This window comes from Tripterygium wilfordii, chromosome 12 (assembly GCF_013401445.1).
Source record: "Tripterygium wilfordii isolate XIE 37 chromosome 12, ASM1340144v1, whole genome shotgun sequence".
Lineage (NCBI taxonomy): Eukaryota > Viridiplantae > Streptophyta > Magnoliopsida > Celastrales > Celastraceae > Tripterygium > Tripterygium wilfordii.
This window is the reverse complement of record NC_052243.1, coordinates 4,422,813-4,442,649: the sequence shown is the minus strand read 5'-3', so window position 1 is coordinate 4,442,649 and position 19,837 is coordinate 4,422,813. Positions and strand designations below refer to the sequence as shown.

The window sequence follows — 19,837 nt, the reverse complement described above, 5'->3', positions numbered from 1 at the left end:
CTTTCATATGCCTTCCCCTAATTCATCTTCTCCGTCACACTTGCTCGAATTCTTGATACTAGGGTACACAAATTAAAATAGCTTCACAAGATTGAACCCCCATATAGTTTAAGACTCTCCCTACAAGAATCCCCTAATTCATCTTCATTTATGAGTGCATGTATGTTGGAATCACTTACGTATGCAATCAACTCTAAGACCCATCAATGGCGAGATATATAGAGTTAGTGTTGGTGTATTTTAAATGCAGTGAAATCAGCGGAATAACATCAGTCTAGAAAGTAATTCAAGCAAACAATCCAGTAGTTGCAAGCAATCCTAAAGAAATCAAGCAAAATAGAGAAAATTCTTAGAAATAAAGAACACATGAAAATTACCTTGGTTTGACCTCAATTTGATAACCTACGTCCAACAATTGTCCACTATGATCTTCTTGAGAGATTACAAACGATTAAGGCTAACCAACTTTAAATCTAGAAAAATAAATAATTAAGGATAACCAACGTTAAACCTAGAGAAACAACACTGTAATCGACCATAAAGAAAAGACAAAAAAAAACACTCTCAATTCTCAAGTGTTGATTAATTTCATCAAAAACAAACGATAATGAGCCTTGAGGTGGCTACAATACTAAATGAAATGAAAACGCAAAAAATGTGAAATTATGAAAATACTCAAAATCCTAAAAAAAAAAAAAAAAAAAACTCATTTGAGGTATTAAAAATGAAATTTGACTATTAAAGTGGAGCTAATGGCATAGCCAATAATTCTAACAACCACGTCGAAACAAGTCTCCCTGTCAAGTTTTGAACAATTATGATAATATGAATTTTCAATCCTTCTAGCCGGTTTGTCTTGTAATTAATTGGGGATAGGGGATGCTGGAATGATTTCAATTGAAATTGTAGATCTAAACTTTTGGATGCATTGGATACATCTTGTGCTGTAAACTAGACACCTAAATGACATCATGAACCAACGATTTAGATGTACAGATTTCAATGATTTCAGCTGAAATCATTCCAGTGCCCCTCCCCTATCCCAATTAATTGCCAGTAGTCTTGCATCATGTCGGCAGATATATTTTCGCTCTACCATGGCGCAGAAGACAATACATCATTGCTGAATTTGTAATTGGGTTAAAGCCCTAAGAAAGTTTCAGTTCCTGTTCTTGAATATGACTTGAGGCCTGGACCATTGGAAGAATCAAAGAGAGCTACGTACCTTATCTTGATTTTTACCCAATGTCTCCATCAAGGCACTTGCTTATCTTTATAATCTTGATTTAGGAAGTATCATTGGACGATCCAATTTCCCTATAACGACTTTTAAAGGCTAAATACATCTACTCTGGGTATGCTACTTGAAAGAATCTAAGAGAGGTTGCTTATATTTATAATCAAGGTTTATGAAATATCATTGGACGATCCAATTTCCATATAAGGACTTTTGAGGGCTAAAAAAATCTACTTTGGTTATGATATTACCTTTATTAGAATCTTGATTTAGGAAAATATCATCCAATTTCCCTACAAGTTGGGATGGAACTTGTCGCCAGAAAGTCTTTATAGACAATTGTCATGTCCAAACTCTTATTATCAACCACAACTTTTTTGTAAGCATACACCACAAATCTTTTCCAATTCAATCTTTGATAACTTTGAATTTCGTATAAACATTTCAATTAGTTGTCCCAATCAAGCATTCTTGGACGAGTTCTATTTAGATTGGGATTGACAAGTGGTATTGGAGTTGAAGCACGTTTCTAAATCATGCCGCCAAGGAGACAAACAGCCAAAAGGCATTCGACTTTAGGGGAGGTGCATGCAAGGGAGGATTCCGTCCAAGATCAATGTTACGAACATATGGCATGAAAATTGGAAGCATGATTGACGAGGCAGATAATGTTGTTGGCAAAATGACTCATGGAGTTGTTAGTACAACAGCTTGAGGACACGCTAATAGCACAATAAAATCGGCCACCGAATCCATAGGAAGTAAATGAGGCCACATCTAACGAAAACTTCGCTAACCCTTTTGACGATAGGGGCACAAGGGGAGAAAAGAAAAGTCATAAATTCTGATTCAACGTGGTAGGAGTCAACATTATGAATTCACAATTTCGATGCATGTCAACTAATTTATTATTTAGAAGAGTGGAAGGATAATCGGGATGAATTATCATCAACAACTAAAAAGGGGAAGATTTAAATTTGAATTCCACTGATTTGGAAATTGATGAATTATTAATTCCAATATTAGGAAAGCTATTATTTAATTAGGTTATCAAGAGGTCTGTAAATTAAATATAAATGGTATGTTAAAACGGTTTATTTGAGTAGTTTTTGACAATTATAATTAAATTGAAGAATTTATATTTTCCCTACTCTGTTCGACTGATTGAAGCTAGTAGACATTGCTATCGTATTTCGAATTTCCCCTTTTGTTTAAGCACGCTCTGCATCAATCATTGGTGCAGTTTCCATAGGAACTGGCTTCCTGTGAGACAATTATAGAGAGCAGACTTGGAATGTGGCATGCAGATAACCAGAGTGACACCATAGAATGTAAGAACGTCAAATACTGAGGCAAATCTTCTATAGATATTACATAGAACTTCAAACAACTAGCTCATTCCTCCCTCATTCCCTCCTTATGGAGATTAGCCAAACTCACTAAAATGGTGAGATTGACTAATCTCCACATGGGAGAATAAATTTGATACTCAAAAGACTATTATACCCCTTATTAAAAAGTAATCATAACCATTAATTAAATTAATCTATTCTTATTTTTATGTACAAAAAATTGGGTAGTATGAAAATTGTACAAATAAAATTCTACCACTCAGCTCACTCTTCATTTCATACCAACATGGTAACATTCATCTCACACTCACCTCAGGCTCGTCTGACACTCACACTCATTGGATTAGCAACCAAATGCCCCGTAAGACTACATAGTTTCTTCTTCAATGGTCATCTGCCTTAGCAGCTACAAGGAAGAGCTAAATAGAATACAAGAGGAAGATAAGAGACAACTGCCATAAATAGTACAAAAGCAGAAGATGACTCCAGATGGTACAGAGGACAAAAGAGTGTTCCCTTGGACGAACAGGACCACACTCATGTCATGCTCTGTTGATTATGGTGCCCGTTAATGCTTGGTTGTGGCAATTCCCACCACGTAGAGAATTTTCTTCTATCTACTTTTTGTCCTTCTCATAAAATTTATTTTTCTGATGTAAGAAAAATAAATTTTATTTGTGATCAAATAAACTTTGAATCAAACACTATCAATAATTCCAGTTTTTTTTTTTTTTTTCAATGCAAACGTAGGCAAACTTGTTTTCAATTAACTTTGGTTAATGAGTTACTCTACAACAAGTTAGCAATAACTCAGTCAATTATATCTCTAGGCTTTGAATAGTAATGTCGATAGTTCGAACAAGATGGGAGTATTTCCCTGGTCTCGTGGGCTTTACGTCCAATTCTGAGGAGGGGTTAGGAGCACTATTTTCAACCGCATGGGTTTCGCTCAGTCTTACCTATCATTAGTGTGATGTGGGCTATTCCGGCATCTCGAGGTATAAGCCCACTTGGCGTGATACAAGCTGTTTTGACTGCTCGAGTTTTAGATCCACTTAGCTATCCGAAGGGTATGATGGGCTAGGAGCTTTCTCGGTTACCAAAAAAGAAAAGTTTTCACTATACAGCTACGAAAATGACATGTAGTCCATCTGTTTGGTAGCTCATGGGAGCTTAACAAGTTTATTCCATTGATTTAATCAATAAAATAATTTTATTTACACTCTTTTATCCCATAATTCATTCTCCAAAATTTATTGTTTTAATATAAATTCTATTGTTTTTTAAAGCACAGTTTAGAATTTATTGTTTTAATTCTGAATTGATTTGTTTTTGAAATTTCATTGAAAAAAAACAACGGAATTAAGATTTACCCGATAAAACTCATCAATAATGGATCTTGTTAGAAAGAGTTTTATGCGCTGATTCTGAATATGTAATTTTTTTTAAATTTAATATGTATTTTGAAAGTTAAAATGTTTTAAAATTTCATTTAAGAGACTTGCGCTCTCATAGGCTACCACTATATGAGATTCCTAACACTACTCGTACAACTATAGTATCCCATCCTCCACGCATTTAAATACAGAATATGTATTTCAGCTTTAGCAACCCATGCTCTATTCTTTCACTTACCTAATTAAACTACAATGGATGTTCTTCTTCCATATGTCAGCACTACAACAGTTGTTCTAATCGCCATTTTATACTGCTTTCTACGACGAAGAGCCAGAGCTGCTAAGGGACTGAAAGCTCCCAAAGCTGCCGGTGGTTGGCCTATTTTAGGCCACCTACAGTTGTTTTCAGGACCCAAACCACCCCACATAACACTAGGAGCTCTAGCCGAGAAGTATGGTCCTGTCTATTGCATTCGGTTAGGTGTGCACCCAACTCTGGTGGTCAGCTCATCAGAGGTAGCAAGGGAATTATTCACAGCCAAAGACACAGTAGTGGCCTCGCGGCCAAAATTTGTGTCAACTAAGCTCTTGGGCTACAACTATGTCTTGTTTGCGTTTGCTCCCTATGGCCCGTACTGGCGCGAGTTGCGCAAGATTGTTATGGTAGAACTACTATCTAATCACCGGCTTCAGCTACTCAAACATGTTTTCATTCTCGACGTGGAGACTTCTTTAAGGGAGCTGTACAGGGTTTGGGAAGAGAAAAAGAATGGCGGGTCGGAGCAGGTATTGGTTGAGATGAGGCAATGGTTTGGGGACATGAGTTTAAACACTATTCTTAAGCTAGTTGCAGGGCAAAAGTACTCTGAGAAAAGTGCTTTGAATGATAGAATGAAAAAGGCGATGAGGCAGTTATTTGAGTACTTGGGGATGTTTGTGTTGAGGGATGCGGCTCCTTTTCTTGGGTGGCTAGACGTCGGAGGACACGAGAAGTCGATGAAGAAGACTGCGGAAGAGTTGGACAGTTTTCTTGGGCAATGGTTACAGGAGCATAAGAGGAAGAGGGATTTGGGAGAGGTTGAAGGAGAACAAGACTTCATGGATGTTATGCTTTCGGTACTTGATGATGTGAATGTTGCAACTTCTGGTTATGATGTTGATACGATCATTAAATCCACATGCTTGGTAAGTTCTCTCCATTCACATCGTTAGTCATGATAAACTTCAACAAATCTCTAAGGCCCTTCTTGGATTGTAAGTAAAAAAAAAAAGGTTATGTGATGCCGTGATGGTGGGGGTGGGGAAGATGTAGAGTAAATGAGAGCCGAGAAGAGTTAATAAATGTGAGTTACAACAATACTCTAAATAGGTTTCTTTGAGGTCTTTTATACTTGAAAGAAAAAAAATCAGAAAACATCCTCAATTTCATTAAACAAGCAAATTAGTATACTTAAATTTGCACAAATATTTTTTCCAATTTTTTTTTTTTTGGTAATCGATCGAGATTAACATCATACAAAAAGTATTTCACTTGATCGACAACAAGATAAGTTGGGTCAAAACCCAATAATTACAGTGTGAATAGAACTTAGAATATTCCGAGTCTATACGATTTGATCCGAGAGATATTCACTACTAAGCTATCACCCAAGTGGTCTAATAACCAGTTGAGACAAAACAAGAAACATGGAAAACAAACAAAACCAAATTCTGCATTAATGATTTCAAAGACAAATTTTTTGTCAATAAATTTGTACTTTTTTGTCATTTCGCAGGCTATGATCGGTGGAGGTAGTGACACCACCTTGGTTGCCTTGACATGGGCACTGGCACTATTGCTAAACAATCCCCATGTGTTAATAAAAGCTCAAGAAGAACTGGACATTTGTGTCGGAAAGGAAAGACTAGTAAGCGATTCAGACATTAACAAGCTGGTCTATCTCCAAGCAATAGTCAAAGAGACATTAAGGTTATACCCATCAGTACCACTTTCAGCCCCTCATCTATTCATGGAAGACTGCACTCTCTCTGATTACAAAATCCCAAATGGGACTTGGCTTATTGTGAATCTGTGGAAGATTCAAACCGACCCAAAAGTGTGGCCAGACCCATTTGAATTCAGGCCTGAGAGATTTTTAACAACTCACAAGGATGTTGAAGTGAGGGGTCAGAATTTTGAACTAATCCCATTTGGGAGTGGTAGAAGGGCATGTCCAGGGACATCATTTGCTCTGCAACTGGTGCACCTCGCATTGGCTACTTTCTTACATGCCTTTCAGTTTTCGACTCCTTCCAATGAGCCAGTTGATATGAGTGGCAGTCCTGGACTGACCAACCTCAAAGCCACCCCTCTTGAAGTTCTGGTCGCCCCCCGATTGCCACCCAAGGTTTACATTGCAGCATTATAAGATTCACTGATGGTGATGAAGCTTTTATTGGAGAGGCATAAAAGCTTTATAGTTATTAGTGTGTTGTACCAAATGTAGAGTGTCGAATAACTTACTTCATCTTTGGTTGTATAATGGTCAAGAGCCTCTTGATCATAACTTTGAGGTTCATGCTTGATCGTTGTAATCCGTTCTTTGTCTGACAAAATATATATCTATTACTAATTAAAAATGTCATTTTGGTTAAAAAAAAAAACTCGTTTTCAAAGCACTTATTTCTAGCACACATGTCATCTCACAAAAGCATATAAGTCTTATCTATTTGGCATTTTCTTTACTTATAAGCTTAATTTGTCATTTTTTGGCTCTATGCCATTTTTAGGATCTTGTCTTTTTCCAGTATGCCCCGTTTATCCGGTTCTTGATACCTCTATTTGGAAATTCTTGTTAGACATTGGGCTCGGATGGGGCCGCCCATGAGGGCAAGGCCCAGCCCAACCCATAGGTAGCTTTGTGCAAATAGTTGTCTAGGAGACAAGAACTCTCTGTATGATGAGAAAATTTTTTTCTTTCGTACTTCCATCTTGCAAAGGAAATATTTTGGGTTCGGTACTGTGGATATTGTGTACTTGTTCTTGTAACAATTACAACCAGAAGCATTATTGCTGTAAGACATTCCGATCAGGACAATTAGTGAGTATACCTCTTTACTTTTGTACTCTACAATTCGAGTTACAACATTGGTATCAGAGCATGCCTGAATCTGAATGTTTTTCGCAAGTTCTGATGATCTATGTATTATTCGGAAGATGATAACCAATGTGTGCATATTTTTTATTTTTTTAAGTATAACATGAAAATTGCAAATGCACACTAAGAAAGTTGAAACCTGAAAGTTGTCTGAAAAATATGGAAAAATGATTGCAAGTTTTTGATCTGAAATTATGTTTATTGGATAGCACATGAAATTAGCTTTCCAATGGGTATTTAACCATAATTTTCTGATCACTGTATGATTTATTATGCATTTTCGAAATTTTCTGGAAAGTTATTAAAAAAAAAAAAATTCCCAGACACGCAATGAGCACGTGAATGACACGGCTGTTCATCAGGCCATCCGTGAAATGGTGACGCGTGAGAGCGCGTTTCAGCTGTATTTTTGTTTACTTTAAACTAAATTTCCTATTTTGTTAATGAAAATTTTCCTATGATTGGAAACTTAATTTGTGAGTTAATTAACTAATAAAATGATTAATTAACTATATATATTGAAAATTTGTGATTGTAGTGGATACAAAAGAACAAATTATTCGATTATTGGCTTATAAAAAGGATCCTCATCATACTATTGCCCAGCATATTGATTATATGTACTATTGGATGTACAATTTATGGCATCGGAATGTTCATGAGTTCTTCATTGAGCAACAAATGGAAATTGTGCTTGATGCTCTACCGGATGATTGGGATTCAGTCCGTCGTGCTTTGAAGCAAAGGATTAGCACTTTAGACTTTAATTCTCTCGCTGAGAGTATTCTGCTGGAGAGGGAAAGTCAATTGAGGGCTAAGGATATTTGTCGGACTGGACGAAGCGCTAGGTACTTAGAACCTACAGCTCGATTCATTCCGTGGTATGAGGAGTTTGAGCTTGGTGGACCTAGTGATGAGGATGTTGACAACATTAGTGATGATCCTGATTATGTACCTGGCATGTGATTCATGTTGCTTCTTATTTTTCCATGTAAATATTACTAGGATTTTGTCTATGATGTACATATTGGACATTTGTTATCTAAGGCATATTATTTATGAATTTTTTTTATTACATCTAATTTGCATGAATGAAAAATATTGTTGAATAGTGGGAGTTATTAGATCAAACTAATAACTAGAAAATGTTTTGCACTTGTTTAAATCAAAAATAGTAATTGGACTTTGTTAATGGAAATTGATTAAATGCTTACATTCTTTTCATTTCTGTGACATAAGTTAGATTATTATTTTTGATTCAAAACGAAGTGGTAAAATTTATTGAAAATTTAAATTGTACTAGTTCCTAATGTTGGTAATTTGTGTCTGTATAGTTTAAATGGTTGCAACAAAAAGTATCGTCGCTGACTTAAATCAGGGAGACAAGCTGAATGAAAAGAATTATGATGTTTGGCATCGTAAGATTCAGTATCTCCTGGAAGAGCAAGACATGCTGGAAACTATCACACAACCAATGGCTGAACCAGAGCAAGGAAATACTGCTCAACATAGGCGTGATATGGAAGCATACCATGCCTACAAGCGTAAAGATCGAGTTGCTCTCATTTTGATGCTAAGTAGCATGAAGAATGATTTGATGCTGCGTTTTGAAAAGCACCGTTCAGCTCAAGCAGTTTGGGATGCTGTGAAGGTTCAATTTGGGGGAACCTCAACTACTAGACTTCGTCAGTTAACCCTCAAATTCGATGGATATAAGAAGCGCCCAAATCAGACTATGAGGCAGCATCTGACAAACATGTCCAACATGATCAGTGAATTGAGAGTTGCTGGGCATGAATTGACTGACGAGCAGCAAGTCCAAGCTGTTATCCGCTCTTTGCCGAGTAATTGGGAACACATGCGTGTTAACCTTACCCACAATAACAACATCAAGACATTTGATGAAGTCGCTCGTCATGTTAAGCTTGAAGAAGATCGTCTTCTTGCAGAAAAGCCTGTTAAGGAGCTTTTCATGGCTGATTCAAGAGCTTCGGGCTCTGGTCGCACAAAGGGAAAGGGTAAGGGTCCTAACAAGGGCAAGAAGGGTAAAGAAGCCAGTTATAGTGGACACAAGCGCAAGCGTGGGAAACGCGGCGGCAAGAAAGGCAGAAACAAAAATTGTTTCAATTGTGGCAAGCCAGGTCACTTTGCTCGTGATTGCACTGAGCCAAAGGTAATGTTTGACCATAATAATACCTCTAACATATATGTTAGTAGTTGTTTAATGCTTGCTGAATCTGTCTCTTATTGGATTGTAGACTCAGCAGTAACCGACCACATAGCAAGGGACTGAACAACCTTCGTAGAATTTCGACGAATTTCGAAGGGGAGTAGATGTATTTACATGGGAAATAATGCTTCCGCTAATATGCTTGGGATTGGTACCTGTAAGCTAGAGCTACGGGGAGGTCGCACACTCTATCTCTATGATGTACTCTATGCTCCAGAAGTTTGACGAAATCTTGTTTCTGTTTTAGTGTTACTACAACTAGGCTTTATTCTTAATTTTGCTAATGGTTGTGTGAAATTATTTCTGGACAACGTATATTATGGTTCTGTCTATGTAATGGAATGTTTTATGGTGTTAGACACCACTAATATTGTACTAAATGATAATTCGTCTATCTGTGTTGTTGGAAGTTCCAGTTCTGTTCCTAATATTGAGAGCATGTTATGGCATGCTAGATTAGGACATATTGGGCAAGACCGATTAAATAGATTGGCTCGAGTAGGTCTCTTAGGATCTCTCGCCAAAGTAGAGTTGCCTACTTGTGAGCATTGCCTAGCTGGAAAAGCAACTAGGTTACCATTTGGCAAAGCCAAGAGAGCCAATAGTCCATTACAGCTTATTCATTCTGACATATGTGGACCAATGAATGTAAGGGCAAGGCATAGTGTCGTATATTTCATCACTTTTATAGATGATTTCACACGTTTTGGTCAAGTTTATCTGATCTCACACAAGTCTGAAGCATTGGACTACTTCAAACAATACACCAATTTGGTGGAGAATCAATTAAACACAAAGATCAAAGCTTTAAGGACAAATCGAGGTCGTGAATATCTGTCTGATCAATTTAAAAATTTTTGTGATGAAAGGGGTATAGCTCGACAGCTAACTATTCCTTATACTCCGCAACAAAATGGTGTAGCAGAAAGAAGAAATAGGACTCTATTAGACATGGTTTGGTCAATAATGGCACAAGCCAATTTACCAATTTCCTTTTGGGGAGATGCAATATTGACTGCTGCCTACATTCTTAACCATGTGCCCTCTAAATCTATCCCCTCCATCCCATATGAATTATGCAATGGTGAAAAACCTAATTTAGAAAATTTACATCCTTGGGGGTGTGCAGCTTATGTTCACAATAATTCTCATCACCATGGGAAACTTGGTCCTAGAGGGAAAAAGTGTATCTTCATTCGATACTCTTCTCACTCTAAAGGATTCGTATTTATTGGTGAAGAAGCTGATAGGAAGGTGACAGAAATTGAGTCCCGTGATGTTGTATTCTTAGAAGAGGACTTTCCTGTGAGAGGTGAGATTAACAAAGATTTCCAATTTTACGAAATGAAAAATCTAGAACATGGCGCACCTTTACTAGAAGAGGGATTAAAGGAAACTCTTAATCCTACTAGGGAAAGTGGGAGTGACGTAATGCCTGATCAAACTCCTATGGAGCAAGATCATGAGCAATCTCAACCTCGTCGAAGTATTCGTGAACGAATCCCACATCGTCGATTTGAGATTGAGGGGGAAATATTCATGATTACTCCACAGGATGATGAAAAGCCAAAAACAGTTAATGAGGCTTTATCTGGTCCTAAAGCTAAGGAATGGATTAAAGCTATGGAAGAAGAGATGGAGTCTATGAAAACTAATCAAGTTTGGGACTTGGTTGATTTACCGCCAAGTCGAAAATCCATTGGAAATAAATGGATTCTAAAAAGTAAACGAAAGGTAGATGGGTCAATAGAACGATATAAGGCTCGGTTAGTAGCAAAAGGATACACTCAAGAAGAGGGAATTGATTATGAAGATATTTTCTCACCAGTTGTGAGAATAACTTCAGTTCGTCTCGTCCTAGCAATAGTCGTACACATGGACTTAGAATTATACCAGATGGACGTGAAAACTGCATTTCTCAATGGAGAACTAGATGAGGAAATCTATATGGATCAACCTTTATGCTTTGAGTCTAAAGGACAAGAGCGTAAAGTTTGTAAGCTAAATAGATCCATATATGGTCTTAAACAAGCATCTAGGCAATGGAACATCAAGTTTCATCAAGCAATCCAAAGGGATGGCTTTACGATGATGGAAGAAGACCATTGCGTGTATTTAAAACGTTCAAGTAATGGTTTCATAATTTTGTCCTTGTATGTCGACGACATTTTATTGGCTGGGAATAACAAAGAATTGATTGATGCCACTAAAAAGTGGTTATCATCAAACTTTGAAATGAAAGACATGGGTGAGGCTAGCTACGTGCTAGGTGTGAAGATCATAAGAGATCGCGCTAGAAGGCTTTTGGGAATTTCTCAAGAGACTTACATCAAAAAGATGTTAGAGCGCTATCATATGCAAGATAGCAAGCCAATGGATACCCCTGTTGATAAGAACTTCAGCCTAAGTCGTGATATGTGTCCCAAGACTCTAGAAGAGATAAAAAAAATGTCCAGAGTACCATATGCCAGTGTTGTCGGTAGTTTGATGTATGCAATGATGTGTACACGTCCCGACATATGTTATGTTGTTGGGTTGGTTAGTCGATTTCAATCGAACCCTGGTCAAAAGCACTGGATAGCAGTCAAAAGGATTCTACGATATTTGAAAGGGGCTTCAGATTACATGCTGTGTTAGCAAGGAAAGGAGGATTTGCGACTGATCGGTTATTTTGATGCTGATTGGGGAGGAGAAATAGATCAGTCTAAATCAACTTCTTGATATACTTTCTTGCTTAATGGTAGTGCAATCCTATGAAGTAGCAAGAAGCAATCCTGTGTAGCCTTATCCACGATGGAGGCTGAGTACGTAGCTTGTTCCGCAGCAACACAAGATGCCGTATGGTTAAGAAGTTTCATGTAGCATTTGGAAATTATCAAATCAGCATCAGAACCATTGACAATTTTCTGTGATAATACTGCTGCATTGGCTGTTGCCAAAGATCTCAAATATCATGGAAAGACGAAACACATCAGGATGAGGTATCACTATATTAGAGACACAATTGCTAAACAGGAAGTGGTCCTTAAACACATTTCTACACATGATATGGTGGCTGACCCACTCACCAAACCAATAACTAGGGACACATTTATCAAACATGTAAGATCCCTAGGCTTACGTAGAATGTGATTTGTGATGTTAAGTGTTAAATGGACCATGTAAATACTTGCAGCTATTGAATAATATTTGAATGTCATTTAATGAATTAAATTATTCAATATTTATTTATGGCATACAATGTGAGTATTGATAGTACAATTTATGAAGTATGTTAATAGACATAGATTGGCTCACTCATACGAGCAATCGCCTCTAGCGCAAGGAGGGCGAGTAGAGATGAGACTATTTGAATTAGAGTGCTTAGTGTGCGACTTGGGCGCAGTAGGAGCAAGTATAATTCGAATCCATTTAAAATGGAGTCGCCTTAGTTAAGTTAAAGATGAGGTTCTAAAATTAGGGAACCGACATGAATGACACCCTACCAGACATGAGTCTATTTGTAGAAAGCCAAGTTGAAATTAGTCGTCAGGCACTGCTGACAGTGTGCGGATGAGAATTTTAGGTTTGGCGCCTGTGAATTGGCGACAAGACTGAAGCTTGTATGGTGTATTTCTTTTTACGAGAAGAGCAATGACATACACTCATTATCTGAGGATAAGAAATGAGAAGCTCCATCATAACATGTATTTCATACTACATGTGCTAGCGATCATTCAGGAAGTAAAGAATGGATACCTGCTTCTTTACTGTGTGAGTCCAGGAGATCTTTAAAAGATCTCAATCATTATTACCCTTTGGAACTTTTGACTGTATCATGATGTGATGGATTAATGCTTGCTACTTTAAGAGTGCATCCTATGGTCATGGAATGATTCGACCTAAAGGTAGACTCCTAGGAAAGCATGTTGATTCAGAACAGAATGATAAGAGGGCGAAAGAAAGGGTGTTTTTGGTTCTACACCTGTTACTAGTATTCACTGGCCGGGATCGTCTCACTCAAAGGAGTTTGAAATGATTTAGAGTACTTGTATTTGTAAGAGTGGATTGAGTATACAATTCTTGAGGGATTGAATAATACTCAATCATGTGTAGCTGACAATACTTAGGGTATGTAAGTACACTTTCGGGAGTGATTTTGAGAGGTCGATGTCTCCTATATGGCCTTAAGTTTGGTTTATATTGGAGCTCCCATTGCTCGTGTGCTTCAGGTCGCACGGTCCGTTCACTTGGATGAATTCCTTGGGCAAGTTTTGAGAGATATACATGAAGAAAGAGGCCTAGCTCTTACACGGGCTAGTGGGAGATGTTAGACTTTGGGCTAGGGTTGGGCCGCCCATGAGGGCAAGGCCCAGCCCAACCCATAGGTAGTTTTGTGTAAACAGTTGTCTAGGAGACAACTGCACAAAACCAACATCAGTTACCTTTGGTAACTCATGTCTTCATGTTATAAAAGAGAGAAACAAGAACTCTCTGTATGATGAGAAATTTTTTTTCTTTGGTACTTCCATCTTGCAAAGGAAATATTTTGGGTTCGGTACTGTGGGTATTGTGTACTTGTTCTTGTAACAATTACAACCAAAAGCATTGATGCTGTAAGACATTCCGATCCGGACAATTAGTGAGTATACCTCTTTACTTTTGTACTCTACAATTCGAGTTACAACAATTCTCATGCCATTAGTTGAGTCTTGTCATATTTGCTGGTTTTAGAAAGTCATACTTCCAAAGTCATAATAAATTCGTCTTATGAACACAAAAAACATTCGAAATTATACGACTATTGAGTGAGTGGTGATCTAACCAGAAAAATTTACCCATTAAGAATTTTGAATCAATATCAATATTAATTTTGAAATGTCAGTGGTTGAGAGTACAAATCTCCAGAGTGTTTCTTTTGGGGTTCAAGTCATACACCTTACAATTTCAAAAAATATATATATACATGAGGGGCCCTAATTTTTCAAAATTTTTTTTATATATATACATATGAGACAGATTTTCCAACTCAAGTCAAAAATACTGTGAAAAGTCATTTCCGTAGTTGAATGGGAAATCGATTATTAAATGATAATTTGATTGTATATATTGAGAAAAAAAAGTGTTGAATGGTGTCAGTAATGAAATTATCATATAATGAGTCCAAAAAATGAAAAAAAAAAAAGTCTGCAATAACTCTAATTTGTAACTATTCTTATAAATAATGTCAATATTTGATATAGTTATAATCCCACAAAACTTGTTATATTTATTAGATTTATCATTAACAAATGACTATAAATAGCAAAAGAAAATAATAAAAATGGTGGTGATGCACCCAAATCCCGACAATGCCTCCTCGTTCTGAATCCTCACTTAAGTTCTTGATTGGAGGTGTTAATAAAAATTTGGTGTTACTCAATCCCTATAGTTGAAACTCAAAGAAAAGATAAGATTCAACTATCCATCATTTCTAGCAAATAATCTCTTCATGAATTTGGATTATACTTACATCATTATTCATTATTCTTCTCCAAATCTGAATCTTCTAGCATTGGAGATTGATGAGGATCGACAAGAATATGGTGATCAAGATTCAATGTCTACCACTATCTCTACCATAGATAGGTTTGGGCACATGTTCCTATGAGGCTAACTCCTCAGCAAGAAATTAACTGAGTAAGCATCTCGCGTAACTCTTCTATATGCTGCCTCTGGGAATCAAGTGCTTCCTAAATAGCCTCGACCTCACGACCATCATCACGGATATGGTTTCCTTCTTCGTAATTAGCCATTGAATCAAGGTCAACTCCTCGCTCTGATACCAACTGACATGGTATCGATTGGTTATTTTATGACTAAGCCAACATATCTCTACTGCAGCAGCTCTAGATTTTCCACTTCAAACAAACCACAACTTTTAAAGAAAAAGGGAAAAAAGACTTGTTCTTCCTTAACAATCTCAGGGCCCCGCTTTGTCCCCGATGTAATTTGATGATGGCCCCCCTTAAAGCCCACTTGTTTGGGCTCAGTCGCTTAGGAGAGCAGACACTACAGAGTAGTTAGCTAGTTAGGCCTAATTAATTGGATCCAACAACTATTGGATCAAAAGTGGCCCATTCACATCCTCTACTTGTGTTGTGTAACTTGAGAGGGCTAAATAATACTTTTCGCCCCTCAAGTATACCTTAATTTTATTTTTGTCTTCAAACTATTTTCCGACTTATTCAGTCTCTCAACTATCAAAAGGTACCATTTTTGTCCCTCACATGATCTCGAGACCGGAAAAAATCCAATTTGTAATTAATGTGACATATCGAAAGATCTAGATGTGCCAACTTTGACAAAAATGAGTGTTTTATCGCTAAACTATTATAAGTGTAACACTTTTATGTTAGTTCCTAATATCACAATGCATTATAACTTAGTTCCAATCTCTCCTTCACACTATCAAAGGAGTTCTTCAACTTAGGAAAACTATCATGGCTAGGTTGTAGCCCAAGATCTCCATGGCAAGAGTTTTTGGTAGATTACAGAATAGAGGAGACTTTCATGGGTGGTTAGACACTCTTTCGCAGTCTCGAAATTGCATGCCCCTCAATAATATGATTATCATTAAATCAGTCTTATCAAACAGATTGGTTAACCTCTATTTAAAAAAAAAAAAAGAACCCGGTTGGTTTACCTCTTTTAGGGTTTGTCGATTTACCATCAATAAGCGCTTTTTTTGAGATAAGGTGTTTAACGTAAAGAGATCAATCCAATAGAAACAAGATATATCTCCACGATTAATAAAACTATCCACATGATAATTTAGACATCAAATAAGAGAGAAATCAATCCAATCCAGCTGTCTAAATAATCATACAATAGAACCAATAAAATTTATTAAGATAGATTCAATCTGATCCATTCAGAGTAACTATTTCAAGGTTACTCCTCTGCAGAAAGAATAAACCAAACAGAAAGTGACCATGCACTTGTCATACACAACTATAATTAAGAATGCCACAATTTGTTTGGAAGATGTGCATTCTCGGATCATGTAATTATTAAATTTGTAAAACATGTACTTATGTGAAAAACAATGAAAAAAAAAGAAGAAATTTAGTTGGACCTATGTGTCCAACATTTGTCAAATGGGGTACTTATATGACATTTGCTAATTAGAGAATAGAGAAGACTGTCAACAAAGCACATTGAAGGCTCACAAAAAAAAAATAATACAGAAGCATATTGAAAACTAAACTAAATAGGACAGACTCATTCCGTGATGAAAAAAAGAATTGAGGTCCGGTGAACTCACTTTCTTCTTACAGTTGTAGAGTTAAGCAACTAGAAACGAGATTTTGTTTTCTCAACCTACTGATGAAGGTTAGAATCTGCAAAGCAAACCAAGGACACTCGTGGAAAGGAGGTTGACCTGAGGATGTACTGCAGTATAATAGAAATGTAGTCGACTCTATCAACCTCCATACATAGTGTGCACATTACCAATCATGTCCAAAAGAGTAACCACATTTATTAGGATTACATCTAATTCTAGGACAATGATGTTCAATGTTCGTATGTAGATACAAATTATAAGACATTGGATTATCATATACATATGCAACTGCATATGGGCAGATCGATGGTGAGCCTGGGAGGACAAAGTCGTGCAGATCAATATGAACTGACCCAAAACGAACAAAATGTTGCTAGTGTTGGACCAAAGGTATTACATTTTAGTTTTGATGATTGTACCATGTCATGCTATTTGATTCAATGCATTATGTGATGAATTTGAAACTTGCATGAAATTGGTTTTCATTAAACTGATTTTTTTTTTATAATGTTTCATTTTTTTTAAGAAACCATAAATTTTATATCATAAGGAGGAGAAGAAGAGCCCTTCTCCAGTGGTTTATAATGGGGGACTAAAGCTAACCCATGGACAAAAAGAACAAGAGAACAAACACCAAGAAGGAAAAGAACAAACCATAATAACAGCAAACCAAAAGGGCAGACGATAACCCAAAAATATAACATTAGCAGTTAATATGTCTCATGACAGGAACCCCATCGAGTTAATGTGTATCATACCTTTAACTTGAGCTGGAAGATCGTTGTACCTACAAAAGTAGCTAGATTGCTTACCTTGGGAAGCTTTTGTGGCAAGAAAATCTACACAACCATTGATTTCCCTGAAGATGTGCTTAAACTGGATATCCATCGATCCACAACTTTCTTCAATCTATCTTTTAATATAAATAACTTTCCAAGGACAATGATAGTTAGATAACAAAATGTTAATAGCAACCAAAGAGTCGTATTCAACCTGGATCTTATTAAATCTTAGGGAGTTAGCAAGGCATATGCCATCATGAATAGCCTTCATTTCAGTCTAGGTAATAGAGTAAGCGCCATAGTAATTAGATAAACCAGTCACAAATTGACCATTGTGATCTCTCACCAAGCACCCTCCACCAGCATCACCATTGTGACCAAGCACACTACCATCACAGTTTATTTTAACATAAAAATGAGGAGGAGGGTTCCAACACAAAACAACAATCCTGCCTTTCTTTTGAGCCTTCACATGTAAATTGAAAAATATATTTAAGAAAGCGTTTTTACAAATGTCCCAATGAGTTTTGAAAGAGCTTTGAAAAATCAATTTGATTTGATCAATGACACAATTAGTGATCTCATGGCTTTTTAAACCAAGGTCTTCGAATCTAGACTTGTTCCTAGCTTTCCAAAGCTGCCAGCAAACGCAAACAGGAATTAAACAAGCCAAAGAACCTAAGATTGAGTTTTTCTTTTTAAATTTCCACCAATCAGCCAAAATGATATGAATAGGATCACTTCTAAAGGACATACCAGCCAGATTATAAAAGAAGGACCACACAACAACTGCAATAGGATTTTCCACAAAAATATGAAACAGAGATTCAGTTTGGGGATGGTCTTTACAACATTGACATTTAGAAACCAACTGAAAACCTATTTTGAATAGGGCTTCATCCACAAGCAGAGAGTTTTGAATCAACCTCCACATGAAGAAAGAAATTTTTAAAGGGATTAATTCATTCCAGAGAGAGTCAAATAATGGAGAATAAGCATCACGAATTCTGATGGAATCACAGACATACTTAACAGAGAACAAACCATTGTCATTAGGAGACCAAACCATCAAATCATTCCTAGCTAAAATCTGAAAATTATATCTAACTATATCTTGAACCAGATGATCAGGAATGAGGATATTTAATTTGTCAAAGTCTTAATTGTCATTCACAATGAAACTATTCAACTTAGAGGGCCAGGTAGGATCAATCTCAATCCTATTAGAAATAGGGTCATCCCCTAGCCAATTATCTCTCCATAGGTTAATGTTACCTTTCCCAATTATGAATTTCATGTTATTTTCCATAAAATTTCTGACCCTACAAATTCTTTTCCAAGTGAAAGAGCCTAAGGGAGAAGCTATGGAGGGGTGGACATTTTTATATCAAGTGAACTTGGATTGAGCTGAAATTTGGCAGAGACCTTATTCACATCATGATGAACCATTTTTATGAAGGAATTATTGAAAAATTTCAACGTTTACTTGCTCAAAATCCGTTCCCTAATTGTTGTCTGAATCTGTTTCATTATGTTCTTATATATTGCTTTATGTGGTTCATTATGTGATCATATGATGTTTATTTGAACTGAACATTTACATGCATATTCATGTATGTGTTATCATGTTCCATGCTAAAAATTTGAATTATGTGAATGTGACTAACCTATGTTTCAAGCATGAAATTTAAACGAGCTTACAATCATTTTTTAGATCATTTCAGGTTCAACTTTTATACATGTCTTTCCGGCGGTCCAAGAATGATCTTGGAAGACTGATGAGGATCAATGGAGACTGCTAAAGAATGCCTATAATTGAGCTTGTAGAATGAAGTTCAAGGGTTGTTCAGTTCTCGAAAGATATATCAAGCCCGCACGACTTTGTTTTCCCAGGAGGTCACCCACGGCTAGTACGTTGCACTCATATTAGAAGAATTATTTAATACCTAAAATCTCTAAGGAAAACAGAAGTTGTAAGAGAGGATAGTGTAGCGTACTAGTCGAGCACGTAATTCCTTGTGTTTTCGAGTACCTAGGTTGATATAAAAGGGTATATACCCTAGCCGAATGTACTACTTGAATTCCTATATTGAAAACAGTCGCATACTCCATGGACATTGACATTTTATCGAACCACGTAATTCCTTGTGTCATTCTTCTTTCTCTTTACTGCTTTGATTGTTCTGTATGTTACTCTATTATCTGATTGTTTCTGAGGACCTATTTTTCAACAATCAAAAGGCAATTAGTCAGGCTTTTTTTTTCATCTCATAGGAATTTTTGTGGTATCATATCCGCTTCCACTTCTAGGATGGTTGGATTTGCAAGGACATGAAAAGGCAATGAAGAAAACAGCCAAAGAATTAGATTCCATACTTGAAGTTTGGTTGGAGGAG

At 36.7% G+C, this 19,837-nt stretch overlaps 2 protein-coding genes across 2 annotated transcripts in view; both read left to right on the top strand.

The window, feature by feature from the left end:
• The window catches only part of LOC120010982 (cytochrome P450 CYP82D47-like), a 44,462-nt gene that overhangs the window by 13,887 nt on the left and 10,738 nt on the right, over positions 1-19,837 (top strand). The window lies entirely within an intron of this gene.
• On the top strand, positions 4,117-6,599 carry LOC120010983 (cytochrome P450 CYP82D47-like). Its single transcript, XM_038861969.1, has 2 exons — positions 4,117-5,171; positions 5,762-6,599. The coding sequence occupies exons 1-2, from the start codon at positions 4,239-4,241 to the stop codon at positions 6,392-6,394; spliced, it is 1,566 nt and encodes a 521-aa protein (XP_038717897.1). The 5' UTR covers positions 4,117-4,238; the 3' UTR covers positions 6,395-6,599.